The sequence below is a fragment of the Malurus melanocephalus genome, unplaced genomic scaffold (assembly GCF_030028575.1).
Source record: "Malurus melanocephalus ecotype Western Australia unplaced genomic scaffold, MMel_1.1 scaffold_429, whole genome shotgun sequence".
NCBI classification, from domain to species: Eukaryota; Metazoa; Chordata; class Aves; order Passeriformes; family Maluridae; genus Malurus; species Malurus melanocephalus.
This window is the reverse complement of record NW_026623661.1, coordinates 27,282-48,582: the sequence shown is the minus strand read 5'-3', so window position 1 is coordinate 48,582 and position 21,301 is coordinate 27,282. Positions and strand designations below refer to the sequence as shown.

At 38.3% G+C, this 21,301-nt stretch overlaps 2 protein-coding genes across 4 annotated transcripts in view; one reads left to right on the top strand and one right to left on the bottom strand.

Annotated features, from left to right (window-relative positions):
- IMMP1L (inner mitochondrial membrane peptidase subunit 1) overlaps window positions 1-14,971 on the top strand; it is a 22,121-nt gene extending 7,150 nt beyond the window's left edge. The window contains exons 3-6 of the mRNA XM_057379993.1: window positions 639-727; window positions 1,243-1,369; window positions 10,411-10,521; window positions 14,805-14,971. Of these exons, the coding sequence (XP_057235976.1) occupies window positions 639-727; window positions 1,243-1,369; window positions 10,411-10,521; window positions 14,805-14,873 (396 nt within the window). The 3' untranslated portion in view covers window positions 14,874-14,971. The remainder of the gene's footprint in view (window positions 1-638; window positions 728-1,242; window positions 1,370-10,410; window positions 10,522-14,804) is intronic.
- DNAJC24 (DnaJ heat shock protein family (Hsp40) member C24) overlaps window positions 14,769-21,301 on the bottom strand; it is a 26,788-nt gene continuing 20,255 nt past the window's right edge. For all 3 annotated transcript variants that reach the window (XM_057379995.1, XM_057379994.1, XM_057379996.1), the window contains 2 exons: window positions 16,721-16,789; window positions 14,769-15,903 (listed from right to left, as the gene is read on the bottom strand). In XM_057379995.1, coding sequence (XP_057235978.1) covers window positions 15,779-15,903; window positions 16,721-16,789 — 194 coding nt within the window. In that variant the 3' untranslated portion in view covers window positions 14,769-15,778. The remainder of the gene's footprint in view (window positions 15,904-16,720; window positions 16,790-21,301) is intronic.

Here is a 21,301-nt window from a genome sequence, read left to right as displayed (position 1 = left end):
TATTTCAGATTTCTTAATTTTCTTTAAAGCATGAAACAATTCATGGGAAGCAGGTTCAGCCTTTATGAAAGTTGTTTATACTTTAGGCATTTGTATTTTCTGATGTTTTATTGCTTGAAGATCACTGAAGTAAATGGGAAAATTTGATTAAACATGTTGGAAAGTGCATCCTTTAAGAAAGACTGGAGCCTCCAATAGGAAGAGACTTTTGGGTGTTTCATGTTCCCTCCTGCTCCTCCCCAGGCTCTTAACCCACAGATACTGGAGTGGAGTTTGGCTGTGAGCTGCTTTTCTGGCTTACACAAAGGGGTGAGCTGGCAGGGCTTTGAGCACTGTTCCTAATAATTGCTTAGAGACTGGGTGCTGAAATCAATCCACAGGGGCCAATAGCACTTAGTGCAGTTCAGGGCAATTCCCAAGGAAATGTGGAGCTGTAACAGAGTTAGAGGTGCTCTGGAGGCTCTCCTCAGCTTTTAAAGRCATCAAATGTTTCCTTGGAGGAGCTCACTTTTACATATTTTATGTTCTCTACATCACACCTTTTCTAATTTATTAGCAWGTCATTTGAATATAAATTTATTTTTCATAAAAGTAGTTTGAAATAGTAATTTTTTTCTCATTTATTTTTTAATTTGCAGTGTTCTGGACCTTCAATGGAACCAACCATTCAAAACTGTGATATTGTCTTTTCGGAGAACCTTAGCCGCCACTTTTATTGCATTCGAAAGTACGCTCCTCTGTTGAGACCTGATTTTTCCAAATTGTAATTTTTCACTTTGTCTGAAGGAAGTTAAAGTTGTCAGCACATACAGCCCCATGAACAACTTGACAGAATTCAGTTTGGATTTAGTTTGTTGTCACTTTTGCAGCTTTGTCCAAAACCTAGAAAGATCCTTTTTTTTTACCCCCCAAAAATGATTAAATTGAGTGAATGTAACTTCTTTTCTAAGCAGTTTGGTCTCAAAAACCAAGCTATGGGTATTACTGGCCTCAGGTTGTAGTTTTAGATCTTTTATAAATGGTCTGAATAACAAAAATTCACTCCACTTTTAAAACTCTGTGAAATTACACCTCAGTAAAACTGAAGAAACCAAAATTGTGCACGAGAATTTTCAGCACAAGGGACTGTCTTTAATGGACATGAATATTTTTGGAGTATACACATTGATGTTTGTGTACTCAGCCAAATAGTTTGTAATTAGAGTTCTTCTGTTTGTTTTTGTTTCTTTTTTTTCCTCTCAGAGGAGATATTGTAATTGTGAAAAGCCCAAATGACCCCAAATCAAATATCTGTAAAAGAGTAATTGGCTTGGAAGGGGATAAAGTCTGCACAAGCAACCCTTCAGATTTCCTTAAGAGTCACAGCTATGTAAGTATTAGAGTATTTCTTACTATGTAAATTAATGATTATTTCAGTAGCTATTTTTACAGACAGCTAGTCTGTAAAGGATTTGCAATACTTGAGAATTATCATAAATAAATTATTGTATACGTACAGTAAAAGGTTGTACTTCTAGACTGTGTATTGCAAGCTGTCAGTCTCTGCCTTTTGTCTTTGTAGGAACTCTAYACAGATCATATTTTTGCTCTACCCTTTGCTTAGTCCTTCTTCCCTGGAAGAAAATTGAAATTCTGTGCAAAAAGTGTAGTACAGATGGCAGACTCAAGGTCTTGGTGACTCAGGCAAAACTAGTCCTGTATTTTAAACATTAAGAAGSGAGTATTTGACTCTGTAATAGCTTTGAAGATTCCAYTTTCAAAATTATACTTTAGTGTATCTTTGTATTTCAGTGTTACAATATTTTAATGTTCCTGAGTATGGCTGGAGAAAAGTAGCAATTTTCCTAACTTGGTCAGAAAGTCAGGTGATGCAATGAAAAGGGAAAAATCTACAAAAAACCCCAAAGAACACAAATCCACCTTTCCTTACCAAGTTGAAGAAATCATCTAGCTCTGGTGGAACTCCTAATTGTGATGGAATTTCCCAGAGGAGACCAACCTGAGATGGAAACCTGAATTCTGTGTACACTGACAGAAGACACAAACTGAATTCTCTGAGCATCTTGTTCCTCACTTGTCTTAGTCTTGAAAAYGAGGTTCAGGAGAGGTTTGTACTTAACAGGATGTCAGCTTTTCTGGAAACACTGAAGTAACCAAATGAATATTTGGCAGAGCAATTTCTGCCCTAGTGCATGATTTCTTGTCTCCAGTTTTAAGCCAAAATGTGAGGAGAAGAGTGGATGGGAAATGCAGAGTATATTTCCTGTCTAATGTGTACAAATACAGCAAAGTGACAGCTTTTTTAATTATTATACCATAAATTGTATCTAGGAGGAGAAGTGATCTAAATGGAAATGCTTTTGTTGCCTGTTTTCCTTCTACCTTTAGTGCTTGCTGAAGAGGTAGGTGTTTCCATCTGTTCAGGAGCCTTTACAGAAGAGTGAATTCTTAACAGAGATATGAACACAAAGTGCAGATAACTGAGGCTGGATTGTTTCCTAAGTACAGTGTTGTTGTTGGGGAGGGGAGAAGTGATGTGTGTTCATATTTAGGCAATTGCCTAATCAAATTTTGTATTTTAATGAATCACTGTGCTATGCACTTTTAACTCAAACAGAGAATTCCTCACAGCAAATAATGGCAGCAGATGTAAGAACTGGCTGTTTGTGTTGTTGATACTTGCCTGAGGTGGGTTTTTGAAAAAAAAAAAGATTGTCTAAACTGAGGGAAGGCCTGGGTTAGGATTCCAAACAGCCAGGAGTTCTGCCTGGGGCATGTGTTCACCAGGGAAAGGTCCCACTCTCTAGGAGAGCAAAGCTTAGAAAGTGTCATGAGTTTTGTACTTTGTAGTTGGCTCCTAACTGTGTTTTTTCAAATGAGAAATCTGAGTGGTGTCTGAACGCTGTCACTCCAAAGTGTGTAAGGGCAGAGGAGTCCTTGTTTTTATTATGGTGAACTGCTCAGCATTCCTTGATGCCTTGTCTCCTGGTTTGGGAAGTTCCTGTCATGTTTGCAGCCTTTTCACAGTAAATATGAAATATCAGATGCCAGCAATATTGTCAAATTAGGCAGCTCTAACCCCTGATTCAGTCTGTGCAGGTGGTGCTAGCTAATGGGTCAGTTTTCTGAGTTCCTGAACGTGTCAGAATAATGCCAATACAATGTACTTCATGCAGCTGAGGGTGAAATAAAGCTTTATTTTGCCCTCAAAGGAGAATCCTTCGAGTCATGTTAGTAGSAATTGTGCTTGGTCTGTATTGACTATGTCAGTGGTAGTGTTGGTGTATTTTACAKATTTTAAGTTAGGGATTTTTGTGCTTCGAAGCAATGTCACACACAGTTCTTACTCTGAATCTTTAAGAGAATGCTGAAATCAGATCCTACTTCCAGTACTGGTTCATTCATGAATATACTCCACAGCATGCCTTTATGTGTGGGTAGGAGAATGGAAAACTGTTTACAATTTGCTCTCTGTAAAATTACACAGATGAGATAAATTATTGCTGCAAACAACCGAGGAGATACCTGTAGATTAAAAAAAAAAAATCCAAACACAACAAACCAACCTTCCAAGCTATAATGAAAAGAAACAAAAAAAAACATACATAAGCCGAATAAGTTCTGAAAAGAGGTATTTTGGTTGAGTAGAAATGCACTATAGCAGTGGCAGTTAAAATATAAATGCTATATTTACCTGAAGTAATACATCATATGAAAAAAATTACTTTTGTCAGAGTGCACTAAGTGTAAAGCTGTATCAGAAAACTCTCTTTGGAGTTGTTGGATTACAGACTGATGGAATTAATGCCATATCTAAAACTGAGTGGTATAAATTAAGCATAAAACACAATTTAAGTACGTAAGAAACATCCTTTGGACCCTTTATGGTACCTGGTGCTTCATATCCTGAAGGTTGGAGTTTGTAGAACAGTAATGAGGGGAATCTTCCTATTTACAGGAAAGTATAATAAAATTTCGGTTTTGGAATAAGCTGCTAGAGTATTGCAAAGTTAGAAAAACGTAATTTTCATTTGTGTTGATATCTGGCATGGAATATGAGCATAGGCTGGCAGTTTTGCAGGGCTCTTTTTTGGTTTTTGGCATTTGTGAATAGAAACAAGTGTATTTGCTGCAATAAACATTTAAGAATGTATAATGTATTTTTTCAGTATCAGAGGTGTGGTATGAACACAGAAGTTAACAAGGTAAACAACTAATGTTGTATTTACAACTAGTTTCAATTATTAAAAATATTTTATTCATTTGACTACATGGATGTAAATAATGAGGATTAATAAGGAAGTTAATCACAGTAAASCCCTGAAATGRTCTTTAAAATGGAACAGCTGAAAGKTTATTTTTYATATTTAGGCTTTTATTTCCTGTTTTAAAAAGTCTTAATACAGATCCAGGTTTATAATTCAGATTGAGTATCCTATTGCTCTATTTGAATKCGTTTTAATGCCATTTACTTTAGCTTTAATTTCTTTACATGCCATATGTTCCTGTGCTGCAGCTCCTGTTTACAGTCASAAAAAGTGAGGGGTAAACCATCAGAATCAAACAACTCCTATGTCATAAACCACCAATCTGCTGAGCCTTCGTGGCACTTAAACAAAAGTAGTCCCTAATAATGTCACTTAATAGAGGCCGAGTGTGCAAATAAGGAACTGCCTTTTGCGAGTCCCAGTGATAAAAAGCTGAGATACAAATCCATATCTCAGCAACCCCGTGCTGGTGATCAATCCCAGCTCCCACTAATGCTGCCAGCCTGGTGTTTACCTTGTGCTAAAGTGGAGATGGCATCTTCCCATCCTGTGGGAGCTCCAGTGCTAACAGAATTCCCTGCATAATGCATCTCACCCTGTTTGCACATCACACAAGTGGCCCTGCACAGTGCTATTAACTCTTAAAGGTCTTGGCAAATGCAGTAAGAATGTTATGGGGTTACTAAGAATAACAATGTTGAGGCAAACAACACAGTGTCGTAATCACTGGGCCGTTCTAGGTGTTTTGGATACACTGAAAAGTGGTTTGATAGTTCAGAGCACTCCATGAATATTCTCTTTAAAATATCCTAAATAGCAATTAAAAATAAACCTAATTAAAACACTACTTTGTTCTAAGTATCTTAATAGYAATTTTCCACTCATGGTTTACTACTCTAGCAAATTTCAGTAGTTGCTGTTATGGAAAATGAGTAAGATATTTTCTTTCTCCTCATTAGTTCTAAGTGTTCTAGAGGCTCAAGAGGTCATGCAAATGACCTCTAACCTCTAAATAATTCTAACCAGCAGCTGTTCTCAGTGTCTGGTGGGGACAAGAGCTGATCTGGCATATTGGTTGGTTTGCAGATTGCTCTAGAGAGAGTACATTACAAGCTGATCTTGAATTTTCTGCTAAGTAATTTTCAATCAAAATTCTGATTTGCCAAAACTAAATTATTCAAGGGAAAAGAAACACAAAGGATTTTATGAGTCTACTTCTCCATATTTCCAGGATTTCTTTTGGTATTTTGGTCTAAATTTCAGAATTTATGGCACCAGATCTTTTTCCTCTGTGCAATATAGCCTTGGTTGTGCTGGTCAGATCAGTTTAAACCTTCAGGATTTTATGGTTCTGTTACTCCTCTGCTCAAAGTTCAGTAATAACTTTTAGGAAGCTCAAGATGGTGAAGCAGCTACTTGGGACTCAACTAAAGCTTTTGAGCACAAGTTTTAGTTTGACTGTAGCAGCTGTGTATGAGGAGACATTCAGGTCACTCCTGATGGAGTGGGCAGAGAAGATTCCTTCATCCTTTTCACAGAATTTATCATCCATTGCTGCTCCCACATCAGTGAYACAGGTACAGATTTGGCCAGGGCACACCAGTGATGGCCAAACCAGAAAGTTCCACTTGGGATTTGCACCCACAGGGTTTTTTGTTCTCAAACTAATACTCTTGGGTTACTCTGTTACATCATCTCTTTTCTGGAGAAGAAAAGAACCAAATCCTACTTAATTACTGCTGTCAGAAAAGTCTCTGCAAACTGTTAAGTAATCTTGGATGGATTTGTAATTAGTATATTCTTCCAGAACACTTCTCTTATGTAAACCTAAAGCTAGTAAGAGTCTGGACTGATGAATCACAGACATATTCTGAATTTTTGTTCAGGAGTTCCTAAATGTAGCTAGGAGACTYGAGTCTGAAAGTTTTGGCCTATGAACATGAGCCAAGTTAGTTTTAACTGATAATAATTTTATTAGATGGCTAATAATTAAAATTTAGGGTTGCAGCTAGAGGTTTTAGAAGTCAGACACATAGCTTTTCCAGCTGATTCAGATCCATGTATTTAACAATATGATCTAAATCTCAGTATTAAATACTTATAGCAGTAAACAATGCATGTAAGTGTTTGAATTATTTAATACAGTGGAAAACTTTTCCAACAGGTAAAAAGTGATACTGCGAGAAATCAGATATTTGTCTCATTTGACTGGCAAAGGCACCTCTGATGTGAGAAACTCTCCTATTGAGCTGTGAGTGTAGTGATCAAACCTTTTAAGTCCCCAAAGTTAAACTCAGAACAGCAGTGGTTACTCTTACATTGCACAAAGTTTGGAAGGAGCAACAGTGGTTAAACCCCATTGAAATAACCAGTGAATGCTTTTGGAACATTACCCAGATTTTTGTTCCAGAACACCCAACTGGTGTGTTTGCATGGTAGAAAAAAATGTCTTAGAAATTCAAGTCTAAGTGAATATTCCTTAGTCCCCATGTGGTGTGTGAGTTAACACTGGAGGTTATGTGATTTTGCTATTGGTTAATATTTAATTTCAAAATTTAGACAAGTCTTCATATCTTACATTTTATAAATCTTCCATTAAAATTACAAATGTCTTACTACAGAGAATGAATCAATGATATAAAAATGTAATCACAATGRATTTAATTTCTGTATAAAAACACATTAGTCTTTCATTGTCATCCTCTCTAGTAACAATCTGGACCAACATCATAATGTCTACTTAATATGTGCATTTAAACAAACTGGGTCAAGTACATTATGTCTTATTCATAAGCAGCTTAAACTGTTTAGCAAGTAGAGGGGAAGTGCTAAACTCTTTGGAAGTACCTATAAATTTAAGGTAAATTCATTCTGTTACAGTCTTTTAAGAAGTATTGGATTCTAAGTAATTCAGCCTTTCAAGGATACAMAGAAGATGTTGATTTAACATCTGCTATACTGTTTATGTTCCAGTGTGGTTGCTACCATTTAATAGCTTTTTCAGCACAAAAAAAAACCCTAAATATAAATGCTTACCCTGATTTTGAAAATATTGAGMTAATTAATGTGGTTGAGTTTTATGCAGATGGCAGCCTTAATATGAACAACATTTATGATAAACCTACAGAAACAGTGCCTGGAGCAACTGGATCATTAAAAAAAAGTATTTGTTAAGCATTATTCAGACTTGGTTCTGAATTAATAAATAAAGGATTAAGGAGTAGTTATGTGAGACTTTAAGTACAGAGTGATAAAACTGCATTTCTATGGTGTGTATTTTATCCTAACTAGATGCAATTTACTTAAATAAGGCAATTTAACCAGTATTTAGTAAATTTGTCATTTGATATTGTAGAATCTTTCATCATATTTCACTTTAATCAAGAAAGGTAACACCTGTGGTTTATTCACAAAAGCTTCTTTTGTTAAATGAACACCCGCAGGCCATGAAGCAATTACATTTGTTGCTTGTACCAAAGTGGGAGGCACTTAAATAGACCTTAGTAGGGATAGATGAGAACTTGCAGACTTTATTCTTTTGTCCAGCACTGAGATTAGTTCTTATCATAGCTCAAGAAGGAAGCCTCTGAACTGAAAAGATGAGAATGATTTAAAGTTCTTCTTAAGTTGGAAACTTTGATATTGCTGGAGGTGATGTGAATACCTGTGACCTTACAAAAGTTCAAACATCTACTCCCAGCTGATTGTACATGCTGATGTTTTTTTGAGATTGCAAGACGTTCATGTTTATAAGTCCCCTAAAATCACAAACAAAAACTCCCTCAAAACAAAAAACTGCTTTCATTTAGTTGGGTTTGGGAGTATTTTTGAGGCAGATAATTCAATCTGGTTATTTTATTTGCAGTTTTCTTGTATGCCAGTTAATGCAGTGCAGGGTTCTTATCTCTTGGGTTTGAAGATATTTTAATAATAAAAAAAAGTTTGGCATCATGTAAAGAGATGAAAAGAATATGATTATTTGATGATTCCCCCCCTTTAAGTAAATTAATGTTTTATGTGAGTACGCATCAAATACTTGCCCTGTACTCCAGTTTTGCCACTTAAACTGCACCATTGAGTGGATTCCAACAGCTCTGCAAATTTCACCAGTTTGTCCCAGTGAAAAATGCTTATTTGAGGTGAAAAAGGATAAACTTCAAGCTGAGTTGTTCCCAAGGATAGTCYTGTTCTTCTGGTCTGTCTGCTCCTGTGCTAGAGCCTGGGAAGGGAGAAGGGGAAGAGTCATGTGGCTGATGGGTGTCTTTTATTCTCACCCATTTAAGCTGCCCTGCAGATAACCGGTTCTGCCTGAGAACTGCCATTCCTGGGAAATAAATCCTCAGATAATCTGCACAAAACAGAGGCACAGGGCTTGATGAGGCGAAGGGAGTTGTCTGCAGACAATCAGAGGCAGCGTTTCACAGGAACCTGCACTGCTGAGAAAATGCTGGTTCTGTGGGAGACCTGCTTGTTGTGTGAAAATTCAGCTCTTGGCTTTGTGWGACTTTCCCATCTTAGTTCTGGTCTATGTGCAGAGAAAATCAGAAATGCTGGCCAGCCCAAGGTAATGCTTGGGCATTGTATTTGTATTCACAGCCCCTCTGTGTGGAGTAATGATTTCAGTTGTGTTTGGATAAAGTTACTTTTGTCCAAAAGCTCCCTTTCCTGTAGATATCAAAATGCCACCTTGTGAGTTGTCACACAAATGGCTTTCCCTTGCCTTGGGGTTTTTTTTGGCAGCAGCAGCCTATTGCTGTGTAATATATTCTTACTAAAAATACAGGTTTTGAACAGTTAATTTTTTTTTTTCTTTGGTGAATATTATTCCCTGATAGTGTGCTTGCAGAGCTTTGCAGTGTTTCAGACTGGGCCCTGGTTCTGCAAAGGCTGACACTGAGTGAACTATTCCCTGTGAGTAATTCCATTGAGATCCTTGATGTGGTGTAGACATYGCTTGGTGCATTGGTCTTCATTTCAAAGGAGTTTACACTGCTTTTGTTAATTTTGTGGCCTGTCACTGGGATTTGGTTTTACATTTTCCTGTAATTCTTGTGGGTTTTAGTGCTTAATTCTAGGTTGTAGTGAAGTGCCTAGATGATGGACAGACACCCTACAAAGGTATTCCAGTGCATTATCTGTAGATGAATCACACATTGTGACAGTACTCTYAATGACAATTTTAGAGGTGTTCTCCCTGTCATACTTTCCAGGGAGAACTGCAAAAATTACCTTAAGTGGTGAACTTCACACACTTAAAAGAGGTTCTTTGCATCTGAAACGTTTTTAAGAAAACATAACAAAATAGTAYTTTATATTCCAAGCAGAAATCTTAGTTTAAGACTTGTAGGGGCAACTTTTTCACATATGAAAGCTTCATACTCTCATGTAGGTAACTATTACAGCTATGTTGCTATTTCTCATTTTGTCATTGAGTCAGCCAGTGAATGCCATGAATCTGTGGTATGTAATATAGTTAATGCATAATATATATGGGCAATGAAAGGTCTTTGTCATATAGTATAAGGTCACCATCATTAATTTTCAAATTATAAAAAGGGATTTGCTGTTTTGTGATCATCATTATTGCAATATAATGTGTTGTGGATTCTGCCTGCACATAGAATGAACTGTGATCTTAATTAGAACTTTGACAAGCCTACTCCGATAAAATGATGAGATTATTCGTAATTGATGTCACAATCAATTACCAGTTAGTTCATCATGAATCTACTAACAGGTCTAGCCTTGGTGCTGGCCCCAGGATGTTGATGAGTGTGTGGCTGCCCTGTTCATGCTGTTACTGCGACAGGAGGGCAGATTTTCAGTCAACATCCTAATGACCTCTTTTGAAGTCTATTAAATTAATGACCCTGTCACATTGGGCTAACCTCTTACATCTTCATTTTGGATTTTTTGTTGCAAACCATTGGTTTTTGAGCACATGATAGAACAGATACTTTGGAGCACTCCTTCTCATCCCTCTAAATCTGGCAGTGGATCTTACTAGATTCAATAAAAATTAATTCATTACACAGTCATGAAACACAGAGCACAGAAATCAGGAAATACACTGTAAGGCAAAGTGTGCTTAACACCGTTCTGTTCTGGTTTCTTTTTACATTTCAATCTTGCTTAATCACAGGTGCCTAAAGGACATGTTTGGTTAGAAGGTGATAATCTCAGGAATTCCACAGATTCCAGGTGCTACGGACCTGTTCCTTAYGGCCTGATAAGAGGACGCATTTGTTTTAAGGTATATATATTTATACTATCTAGAAATAGTTACATTAGTACATTTTTGATGCTTGGGTGTTAGGTTTTGAAGCTTGCCTCCCCACCTGTCTGACCAAAGCAAATGTAAAGGAAAGCATGGAACTCCAGCCACTGCTGTAAAAGATAAACCAACAATGAAGGGGTTTTTGGAAGGACTTTGGAGCAGAACTCTGAGCAGTCACTGCTCTGAAAACTGAATGTATTATTTTGCAAGCAAATCCARGCCTGATAAAAACACAAATGTACACAGATGTACATTCCAGCCTTCATTTGATTATTGCTTCTGCAAAATGGTAGAAAAGGGCATCTCTGGGTTCCACTCTTGTAGCTCCCAAGACCAAAAAACAAAATGGAAGAAAAGATTCTCTTTTGACAAATCCTACATATATTTTGGACAGACTGGCCTTACTGCTTTTTAAACTAAAAAAAGTGAAAAAGCTTTAACAGTGAAGTCCACCACTGTGTCACTGTAACTGTCTACCAAATTTCTTTTTTAAAAAATGCTTTGAATGGATATTGTGCTGTATAAACCATCATACTTCCTTCTCCTTCTGCTTCAATGATTCTACAATTTTATTTCACACTAAATTATTTTTTTTATATTATCTGCCTTATTAATCTTTTAGCAAAAAGAAGGAAACACAATTTCCTCTCCCTAAAAAGTTGAGTCTAAGGAACAGAGGAGTGTGTATTACAGACTTTTGCACCTGCTTTTAGAAAGCTGGATTTAAAGGTGTGCATTGAGAACAATAAAAAGGGTTTTCTYCACATAGTTCAACACATCCACAAACCCGTAATTTAGCACAGCTGTATTACACACAGAGGCAAGATTAGATCTTTCCAATTTAACAAAGCCTTACATCGTTAATTTACAGTATTTATGAACACAATTTGAGACTTTCCAAAAAGTTCCCTTGCAGCTATAGAGCACAATCAGTAATTGCTTACTAAACCTCAGACAATTTGTCCCTGTCAGCCCTACCAGCAAGTTTTGGGTGACCTGTTCTTCCTGGCTCACATTTGCTCTGAGTTCTTCCCTGGTGTTTACTCAGGGCTCTGCCCCTTCTCCTGCTGTTTGTCTTACCCTGGGCACCAAAGGGAAAATGCTGATTCCAAACAGGGCTGGTTTTATGATCCAAGTTTTAGTTTGGTTATTGACTGCTAAGATACGGATGATGCTAACATGCTGATGCTCCTCTAATATACTGATGCTCTAGTATGGTACTAATGCAACTGAAAAAAAAATAAAAATYTCCAAACTGATGTACAGGTACAGAAAAACTGCTCTTTACTACTTTTAGAGGACTATTAGATATATGAAGAACMTGTGTGTGTGGAGAGCCACAATTAGTCACAGTATTTCTCCACTGTGATAGATTTTGTGTCCAGCTTGTACCCCAACAAAGAAGGTGTTTGAGAAACTTTAATGAAGTGAGTGACAGGATTGAACCCTAAGTAAACTCTGTAAAATGAGTGTAACTCACACACAGATAATTCATATTGAAGTACTACTTTAGGATACAGAGCACTGTCTGTTAAAAAAAATTGTATGCAATCCCTTGACACTTAATCAAAATAATTTAASCAAACTTTACAGCAGTTGTTTAATGACAGTGGCATAGAATAGTGATTTCATGACCTTTAAGTATATGGTGCCTAAAAAAAGCAAAAATGAGTTTATTCTTCAAATGAGTGTTAATTTGACAGTTGGGTTCTTTATCATAACTCAGCACACAGTGATCCTGCTCCTGTCTGTTGCTGCTGCACATGGCAGTGGAAGAAATCAGATACAAACTGCAGAGGGGTGGCTGATAAATGGCCAGAAAACTTCTGGGGGCTTTTAATGCAGCCTGCTGCAGCTTTGGCTKCTCTTTCATCAGTTAGTTTTATATCTGCTTCTCCAAAATCCACTTGTGAAGGCAGTGAACAGTGCCTTTCAGTGCTAACTTATGTTTTTATGAATGGATGCAAACAACCCCAAATCTAATTTGGAAGTCACAGATTTCATTAGAAAAGAGTGAGCTTACCCAAGCTAGCTGGCTGGATTTGTAGAGCCAGCCTTTTCTTGGCAGAACATAAATGTTTATCTGAAGTAGACTAAAGGTTCTCAGTCAGTGCTGGTGCAGYATTTTTAACCCTTACAGAAATACCAATGTGTGATTCTGTCTGCTCCTTTTGCTCCCTGCCACTCCACACACAAGATCATTCCATAAGGGACTGCTGAAATCAAAGCAGCTGCAAATTCTGGAAAAGCACTGGGAATCTCACTTTGACAGAACTCATGCTTTATCCTGTCCTAGGTAGGATATCCTGTGCATTCCCTTGATTTAGGCTCCATGTCAAAACYAGACCTGTGGTGTATCTTCAAAAGAGCTAGTTAGCCCCATTTATCCCCCATCCATCAGATCAAATCTATCTATGKAGGCCACAGCAAAGAGGGCAAAGAGCTGCTAATTGGAAGAGCCAGTCTGAATGAACAAGTCACAGTCAACTTCTGTCATAACTTTAAAGGACTTGGGAATTACCACAGAGTGGCATGTCTTTGTTTCACAGAGGAGGGGTTTCCATCTCTTTCCAGCCACCAGTATTGTTTCTTAGGTTCTCCCTGCATGCAGACTGGATAAAATACCATTTTCATTGTAACTCTACCACTAAGATTACTGTGGTAAGACAAATTTCAAATTATCCTGTCAAAGTAACATTTAAAGCTAATTTGATTACTTTCATGGAAAAAAGTAAACTTGCAATAGGTGTGATTTGAGTTCTTGAAATGAGATTCGTGCTGGAGTGAATGGACTAAGAAACTTCCTTCTCCAGGCCYTACTGAGATCAGCTTAGATTTGTTATAGGGGATATTTTTCTTTCCTTTTACTTCTGTTTGCCTTCAAGGCCAAACAAAGACTTGACACCCAGCCTGCAGCCAGCACAGGCCCTTTGCACAGCCTTGAATTCCACTGCGATCACAAATATCCTCTTTTTGGTGGCTTGTGTCTCTATTTGTGTGGAACTTAAAATAGCAATGCAGATATTGCCTCTGTGGTTTGGGTATCAGCAGCTGGTTCTCATGCTCCTCCCTAACTGCACATGCCAGCAGCTCAAGGATTGTCTAAGATCTTGGCCAAGAGTGCTTGCAGCTTTTTCTGATGCACAGAACTGGAGGTCCTGAGCACAACTCATCCATTTCTGCCTTCCCTTGGGCAACACAGCCCAGAGCAAAGGGGTGACAGGAGCCTGCAGCAGTGCACAGCCCCAGTTTCAGAAACTGAACCTCTGCCTGTGCTTCCTTAAATGAGACCATTGCTCTTTCACTSCTCACAGAGAGCAGCAAAGGCTCCCTCTGTGCTGGGGCTGTTCATGAACTCAGCTCTGTGAACGAGGTAGTGCCTGATCTTTGTGAAATTTTTATGGGATTACAGCCACAGAGGGCTCTTCAGAATCATCTTTCCCCTTTTCCTGCTGAGGCCCTTGTGCCATCTGAAAAAGTATCTTGCAAGGAGACCCAGACATTCGAGGGAGACAGAGGACAATGAGTGAATGTCCTTGCTCTCCTTTACTTTATTTCTGCATGTAATTAGTGACTGTYCAGAGCAAAGTGCTCCTGGGAGCATTCAGTACATGAACAGCCCTACAGTTCATTTCTGGAGAGAAGATTTTTTTTATTGGTCAGCATCATTCTCTAAAACCTGTAGAGATCATGAGCTGTGCTCTTTTGTAACTACCCATCCCTTTGCAGAGGAGCCCCGATGGTGGCAGCAACTCCACCCCTTCATTCCTGTTTGTATAGATTTACCTGCAGCCTATAGATCCTTCTTCCCAGGGTATGGTGTTTGCAGTTCAAAGGCCCACCTTGAAAATGCAAATGTACACCTCACCATGGGGAGTTCCATGGGCATGGAACTGTTTTTCCTCTTAGATGGACCAAAAAGCATATACCTTGTGTTTTAAGTGATGAAGAGCTTTACAAGCTAGAAAACGTTAAATTTGAAAGACATATTTATTTCCAAGGCTGAAAAAAATAATGGAATTCCTGAGGCTCTCCAYAGCAAAGCATGCCCTGTATAAATTCTGAAGTTCCCACTATGGAATGATTCCCTGTGATACACTGCATTTATGACTCTCAATAAGAGAAGCACATTGGTGAGGAAAGTTCTTTACCCTGTCAAGCAAAGAGATAAACATGCTGTTTGTAAACAACTACAATAACAAATGAAAATACTGAACTTTGAGTTGTGATTAAAGTTGCTTGTAACTTTTATTTTACAGATATGGCCACTGAATGACTTTGGATTTCTACGTGCAAGCCCCAATGGCCACAGATTTCTTGATGATTAAAAGACTTAAGTTACTATTGACAGTTTTCACARTATTTTCTACTAAAATTAATGGAATTATTTTTGCTTAGAATAAACACAAGTATTACTTGACAAAGATATCTCTTTCTGAAATTACACCAAACTTCAGAGTGGGAATGATACACTTCTGTCACCAACAAAAATGATGTGCCTCTTGCTCTGCTTCCTCTGGCAGGCCACAGTCAGTGCTTGGATTTATGAGCAAGGTTTGGGGTTTTGGTGCAAGCCAAGGTGAGCACTCAGTGTTGAGGATGGAGAAGGCACAGAGCACTTTACTGTGTTGTCACACAGAACTACCCCCAGGCTGGAACTGAATGAGGCACCAGTGGCTCTCCAGATGTGCTGGTCATTCCCAGATGTGCTGTGGGGTTGTTTCCCTTGAACTGCCCACAGGGTCAGAGCACAGGCCCCTCCTTGGCTTTCCTCAGCAATGATTACTCCATTTGTTCTGGTGATGAACAGCCTCAGTTCAGAGTGTGCTCCTGCTCCAGGCTGATGTTTGTCATTGTCACAGGGCAGGGACAGCCACCAGCCCTGCTCCTCAGCMCTGGGATTGAATTTTGTCATCTGAGCTGTTAAAAGGATTTCATCTAAGAGGTAGGGCCCAAGGGAAAGATCAGGAGATCTATTCCAGTTGCACAGAACTCCGTGTTCTGGAYTGGAGGTGTTTCATAACAAGATCTTCTGCTGGAGAAGGAAAATCCAAGCCTCATGTCTGCACAGCTGTGTGAGCAAAGGGGCACTTTTCTTCATTTTTAAGCCTGAGTGAACTTGTTCTTGTAGTGCCCCCCTTTTTTTTAACACCCATTTCTTTAGCAGATGCTGTCACTTGTTTGTCCAGTCCTTTGAGGAGTTTGTAACTTTTAATGTGCTTCATTGAAACAATCACTGAAGGATCTCGATAACAAGTGAACATGTGTCACAACAAACCGAAGATACATCTTTGGTTTCACTCTTAAAGACACTGTAATTCCCACCACATCGACAGGAGAGAGTATAGAGTTGTTCATCTGCCAAAAAAGAAAACAAAAGCACCTTTAATGCTGGAGAAGAATCAAGAATTTATTTTGAATCTTCTTCACAAAGCTGCTCTTAGTAACAAATAACCTCCCACTGCTGGGTTGTAAATATCAGTATCTGTGCTACCATTAGTCGTTCAAAAATACAAATTAAAAAAAAATAACTYTCACAATATTTCAGTGACTGGGGTATTCTTACACCAACCAACCAGGGCCAATGGAGTCTCTTCAAAAAAACCCAATGGTAACAACAAAGTGTACATCAGTGAAACAACGAAAAAAAACCTCAGTGGTGGTAGTCATAAATGTGACAGACCAAGGATGCTTCCAGAACAGACTGCTAACCCAGGAAACAAAAAAGAAGAAAGGAAAGTAGGATTTTTCCCCTCACAACTTAAAAAAAAATTCAGTCATTTATTCCAAAAATAAACAAGAAAAAGTAAAATAATAGAAATTAGGGAAATAACTGTGCCCAATWAAGAATAAAGCCCTGTATGAAACACATGCATTCTATCATCTAGCAGAAAGATTCACAAGAGATATGGGAAGAATTTATTTACTCAATGATACAACAGGGGAGCTGGTGAAAAGTGGTACTGCAAGTGGGGGTGGGGGGAAGAAATGTAGAAGGAATGAAAAACAAGTGTCACAGAAAGTTAAATTCTAATCCAGATAAACCCAGAGAGAAAAATAGCTTTGTTTTAGGAAATACAGAAAAAACAGACCTCAAAGTAAGACAATAAGGGTGTAAATGCAGAAAAAAGAAAAACATTACCAGAGACAATGAAAGGCATTAGGAAACTCCTACCTTCATTCCARGACATATCCTCAAGATAAATCTGTGCATGAAGTGGCCATTCTTTTGTCAGGTTATCTTCTATAAAGCAAACAAGACAGATGTTCAGTCTTTTCTGATAAATTCATAGTTTTATATAACTAGCAGTCAATCTGGTCCCTACTAGACAATCCTACTGAGATCACTGTATCAGTTAAAAATGCAGTTCTCTGTAACTTTAGCTTCCAGAAGATTCCTGAAAAAAGATAAATGAGAAACACTTGTAGAGGAAGACTAGTCCAAATGTTCTTTTATGATAAAGTGTCTGTCAGCACAGAAAGAAAGTCAGTTCTGGTCTGTACCTGAGAGATCTGCTGCCATTTGACCCCCAGACTCTTCTACATTGAGTACAGAATGAAATGAAAAGTGTACAACACAGCTGACAGCACCAAATGCAAAGTCTGCAGTACAAATTAGTGATTTTTCCATTTATCAGCTCATATTTGATGTACAAAGTTCACACCAAGGTCTTTATCTACATAATGTGAGATCTTGTCAACAAAGTTACAAGTGAACCCATAAAAACGAATATTTAAAAAGTAAAAAATAATGTAAACCCYTTACAACTTAATGACACAAAACCTCCCAGCTGCTGCCTGACACCTAAAAGCTCCAACTCCCCAAATGCTGAATTTTTAAGAACAAGAAATGCCCAAAAGCTGAACTTCAGCACATGCACAGAAATGCCTTCAGTTTGGCGAGACTCAGTTTAGTGCACATGCACAGTTTAAATGTGGTTATTACTGAGGAGGGAGGTGTTCCTCCTCTTGGAGCAGCAAGTTCTTAAGCCTGTTGATAGTTTAATAGCTTTTGAGAGCTATTGGAGGGTTTTCTACAGCTTTCTTTGAAAAGCTGGCAGTGAAATAATCTCTTATTCCAGAACTGCTTATTGAGCTCTTGCTGGAAAAGTCAGAGGCCCAGATTATACTGTTTTAATTCCCAAGAGATTCCCYGACCTAATCACTACATTGTGGGGTATCCTAAGTAGTTCCCAGCTTCTTCTGTTTAACTTCTTATAACTTCCATGAACCTTCTTAGCTCGGGCCTGAAAAGCAGAACTGAGGGATTCTGCAGCCCAGAAAAAACTGCCCCTCTCCAACCTCTGTCTGATCAGGTAACAGAGCATTCCCTTTATCACCAAAACCCAACACCAATTATTACATCCCAGTCTTTATTTTGCAACTCACTGTTCCATTTTCAGCTGAAATGTATGTTACATATGGCTGGGAATGAGTCTCATCTAAATTAGTTCTGATGAAAGCAATTAAATCGGACACRCTGAAATAATGACAGCATCAGTACAGCCTCTTTGATGTTACCTTTGCTGAACACCTATTTGGTAATGAAAATGTCAGAAGAAAAAAAGAAAATTAACCATTCAGACCCTGTACTTTACTACTGTCAAAAGAAAGGGGGAAAATCAGCAGGAGTGTAATGATGAAAGAAAACTGGAGGATRCACCAGTTATATGGAGTAACATTTTCCTTACACCTGATCAGAACATTAGTTGACTGTGTGAGGTGTCAAGATACAATAAAGGATCAATGGCCTTATGCCAAATAACACCATTGTTGCTGGGAATTTGTCTGGGCCAAGCTACAAAACATGAGGCTRTAATGGTGAATGATCTGAGTTATCTGATAATCTGAATTATCACTCTGAGTTATGWCACATGCTGGCCTTGCATGTGGATYTGCTCAGGCTGTGAAACTCTATGTACAGAGCTGTCATTTCTGAAAMACCCTGAACATACAGGGAAATGTGAAGACCTGATCATCCACCACAAGTCCTGAAACAAATTTTAATTCCCCAGCAGTACAGCCTGCCTGGCTTTGCCATCTATTGGATTTGTCTTACAACAAGAGGTGAAAGGATTCTGCAGCTCCATTGTCTCAAGTGCAGGATCTAAGAAAACACTGGCAGGCTCATCAGAGAGGTTTATGAGCCTGCAATTCAAAGAGATTAAAAGGAAAAATCTACTGAGATTCTTTCAGGCTACAGAACAACATTAAATAACTATTAGCAGCTTGGTTCAGTAAAGCTTTACTAGAGCCCTTGCTGGGTCATTCAGAAATTGTAAAAGAGGAAWGGTATTTAAGTTTCACTTGAGGATACAATAAATATTTCTTGGGCTACTTAAGGCTGAGTTTTAGGGAAAGGGTTGCAAGCAGTAAATGGAAATTCAACCCTTTTAACAGTTTATGGTAATAGTAAAAATAGTCATAATACTTGAAAGATTTTTCTAGCTCTTTATCAGGCATACATACTTAGGATTGTTTCTTTTTCAAACCAAACACAATTAGACTTCAAGATATGCATTGTCAGTCAAATACTGTTCATATCTACTCTGCATCAAAATCACCACTGGATGTTTTCACAAGTTAACTTTTTCTAACAGGCTTTTAAAATTCAGTCTTTTGAATTCATTTAAAACAACYACACTTACTTTAATTTGAAATTTTAGCAAAGTCACGTGCTAAGAACTTTCATAACAAAAAGGTATGTTTGTTATAAAAATACCAAAACAATCCTGCTTCTCYTAACACCAGAGAGTTCAAAGGCTTGAGCTCCAGCTGAGGAGCTGCAGCCAGAAATCCATGGCTGGAGAAGGAATAGACACTTYTGGGACTTACAGAGTACAACCTGGCACACTGCAAAAGCACTGTGGTATTGTCAGCAAAGCCTGGATTAGTGACCAGATGTTGTAAAATGAGCTATTTTAGGCTAAGTACAACTTTTTGTTGTGCCTCACTGCCTAATGGAAAGGAASAGAGAGGATGGAACCAGAGCTATTGTCAGAGGTGATTGGCACAAGCTGGAGCCTGGAATTCCTCATGCCTAAGAAATGACACCAGAAYAAAATCAAAATTACACTGGAATATTACTCATTTATGAAAATTGCATCTGCAATATTCTCCTATAAGTATAATTRAAAAATTGAAAATCCAAAGGAGGTTATGTGCCAAGATGTGAAAACTCCTSCCCCCAGCCTATAAACCTTTGGAGCCTACAAGAAACATGGAGAGGGACAYACATGGGAAATCCTCTAGATTCTTAATTTTTCCACCCAAAATCATAAAAGCAACTGGTTTTAGTGTCAATCCCACCACAAGCTTTGAATTATTTGCTACATATACCACCAGAAACTAACCTAAGGCACGAACTTACTGATTTAATTTTGTGACCTTTAAGAAATTATTGGGAAACCTTCAGAGAAAAGCAGTATTAAGATATAAAAGCACATTCACTTGTTTCTCTCAACAATTCAAAAAAGAAAATGAAAACCATAGAGCCCCACAGAATTTCATGTTTTTCTAACTTCACTAACTACTGAATTTCAGAGCCAAGTAATTAGGATTTGGTTAGTGTAACACAAGAAGGTACATAGAAATCAAACAATCTGTGAAATGGGGAAAATACTACAGTGCAAAGGGCTTCCTGCTGATAGGCAGCCACACACACACACACTGGCATCCTTCAGATCCTGCTTCCTAGGCTTCCTYTGCATCTTACTAACTTGCTGTATTATCCTTCTCATCACTATTCCCTTTAGCTGCTGTCTCAGTTCCTTTGTTTCTGTGAGCTTTTATGGCAGTGTCTACGAATTTGTCTAGAATCATGACTTCAGAAGCAGCTTGACAGGCATTCAAAGAACTAGAATTTATTTCCCCATCATTTTGCTGCCAGGGAACATGCTGGAAAGAATGCAGCAGCCCTGCACATGTGTGTTAGGTGTGGCTCAGCCTGAAACTGTACTAAAATGATGTCCCATCACCACCTCATTACCAAACACTTGCCTAAATAGTACAACCTGATTTCTTCATTTACCGAGTCTTTACTCATYTGGATGCAAAAGAATCTGAGAAAATATAGATAATCTTCAAATTACTGTCAGAACTGATTTATAGCAATATCCTTAAATCCCAAGRGAAAACAAAATCTTGATGTAGCTCTCTACTTCAGTGGATTAACCTGACCTGGCAAAATGGAACTTCATAGTCTGGATTTAAGCTTTAGGTAAAACTCCCTAAATATAGAAAAGAGTCCTAATTTAATCTCTAATACTTCCTCATTCCTCCACACATATAATTTGTGAAAAGAGAAGATACCACCAATATTACAATGCTATAAGTACAAYAGGATGAGAGCACTGGGCAGCAGAAATTCCTGTTCTGACATCACCTTCAGKCATTTAAAAAACTACTTTGACACGAAAAATTTAAGTCTGATCTTCATACTGTTTACATTACAAATTAACACAAGATCCAGTCTGAAACCCAAGGTTATTTAAGTAGATAATTCTGTGTATATCCARTTCTGCATCACCCTCTTTCTCCTGCAGCCATGCCTATGTGCCACACTGACTACGCCTTTGTCTCTCCAAGCCGCGGTATCGGCGGCGGCAGGGGGGTTAAAAATCAGCACAAGAGAGCAAGGTCTGATGGTGTGCCAATGTACAATGGCAGGGAATTCAATAACAAGCTGCAGAGACAGTGGGCTTTTATCAGACACATTCCACAACGGTGGTGGCTCCACGTCAATGCTGGAGCACAS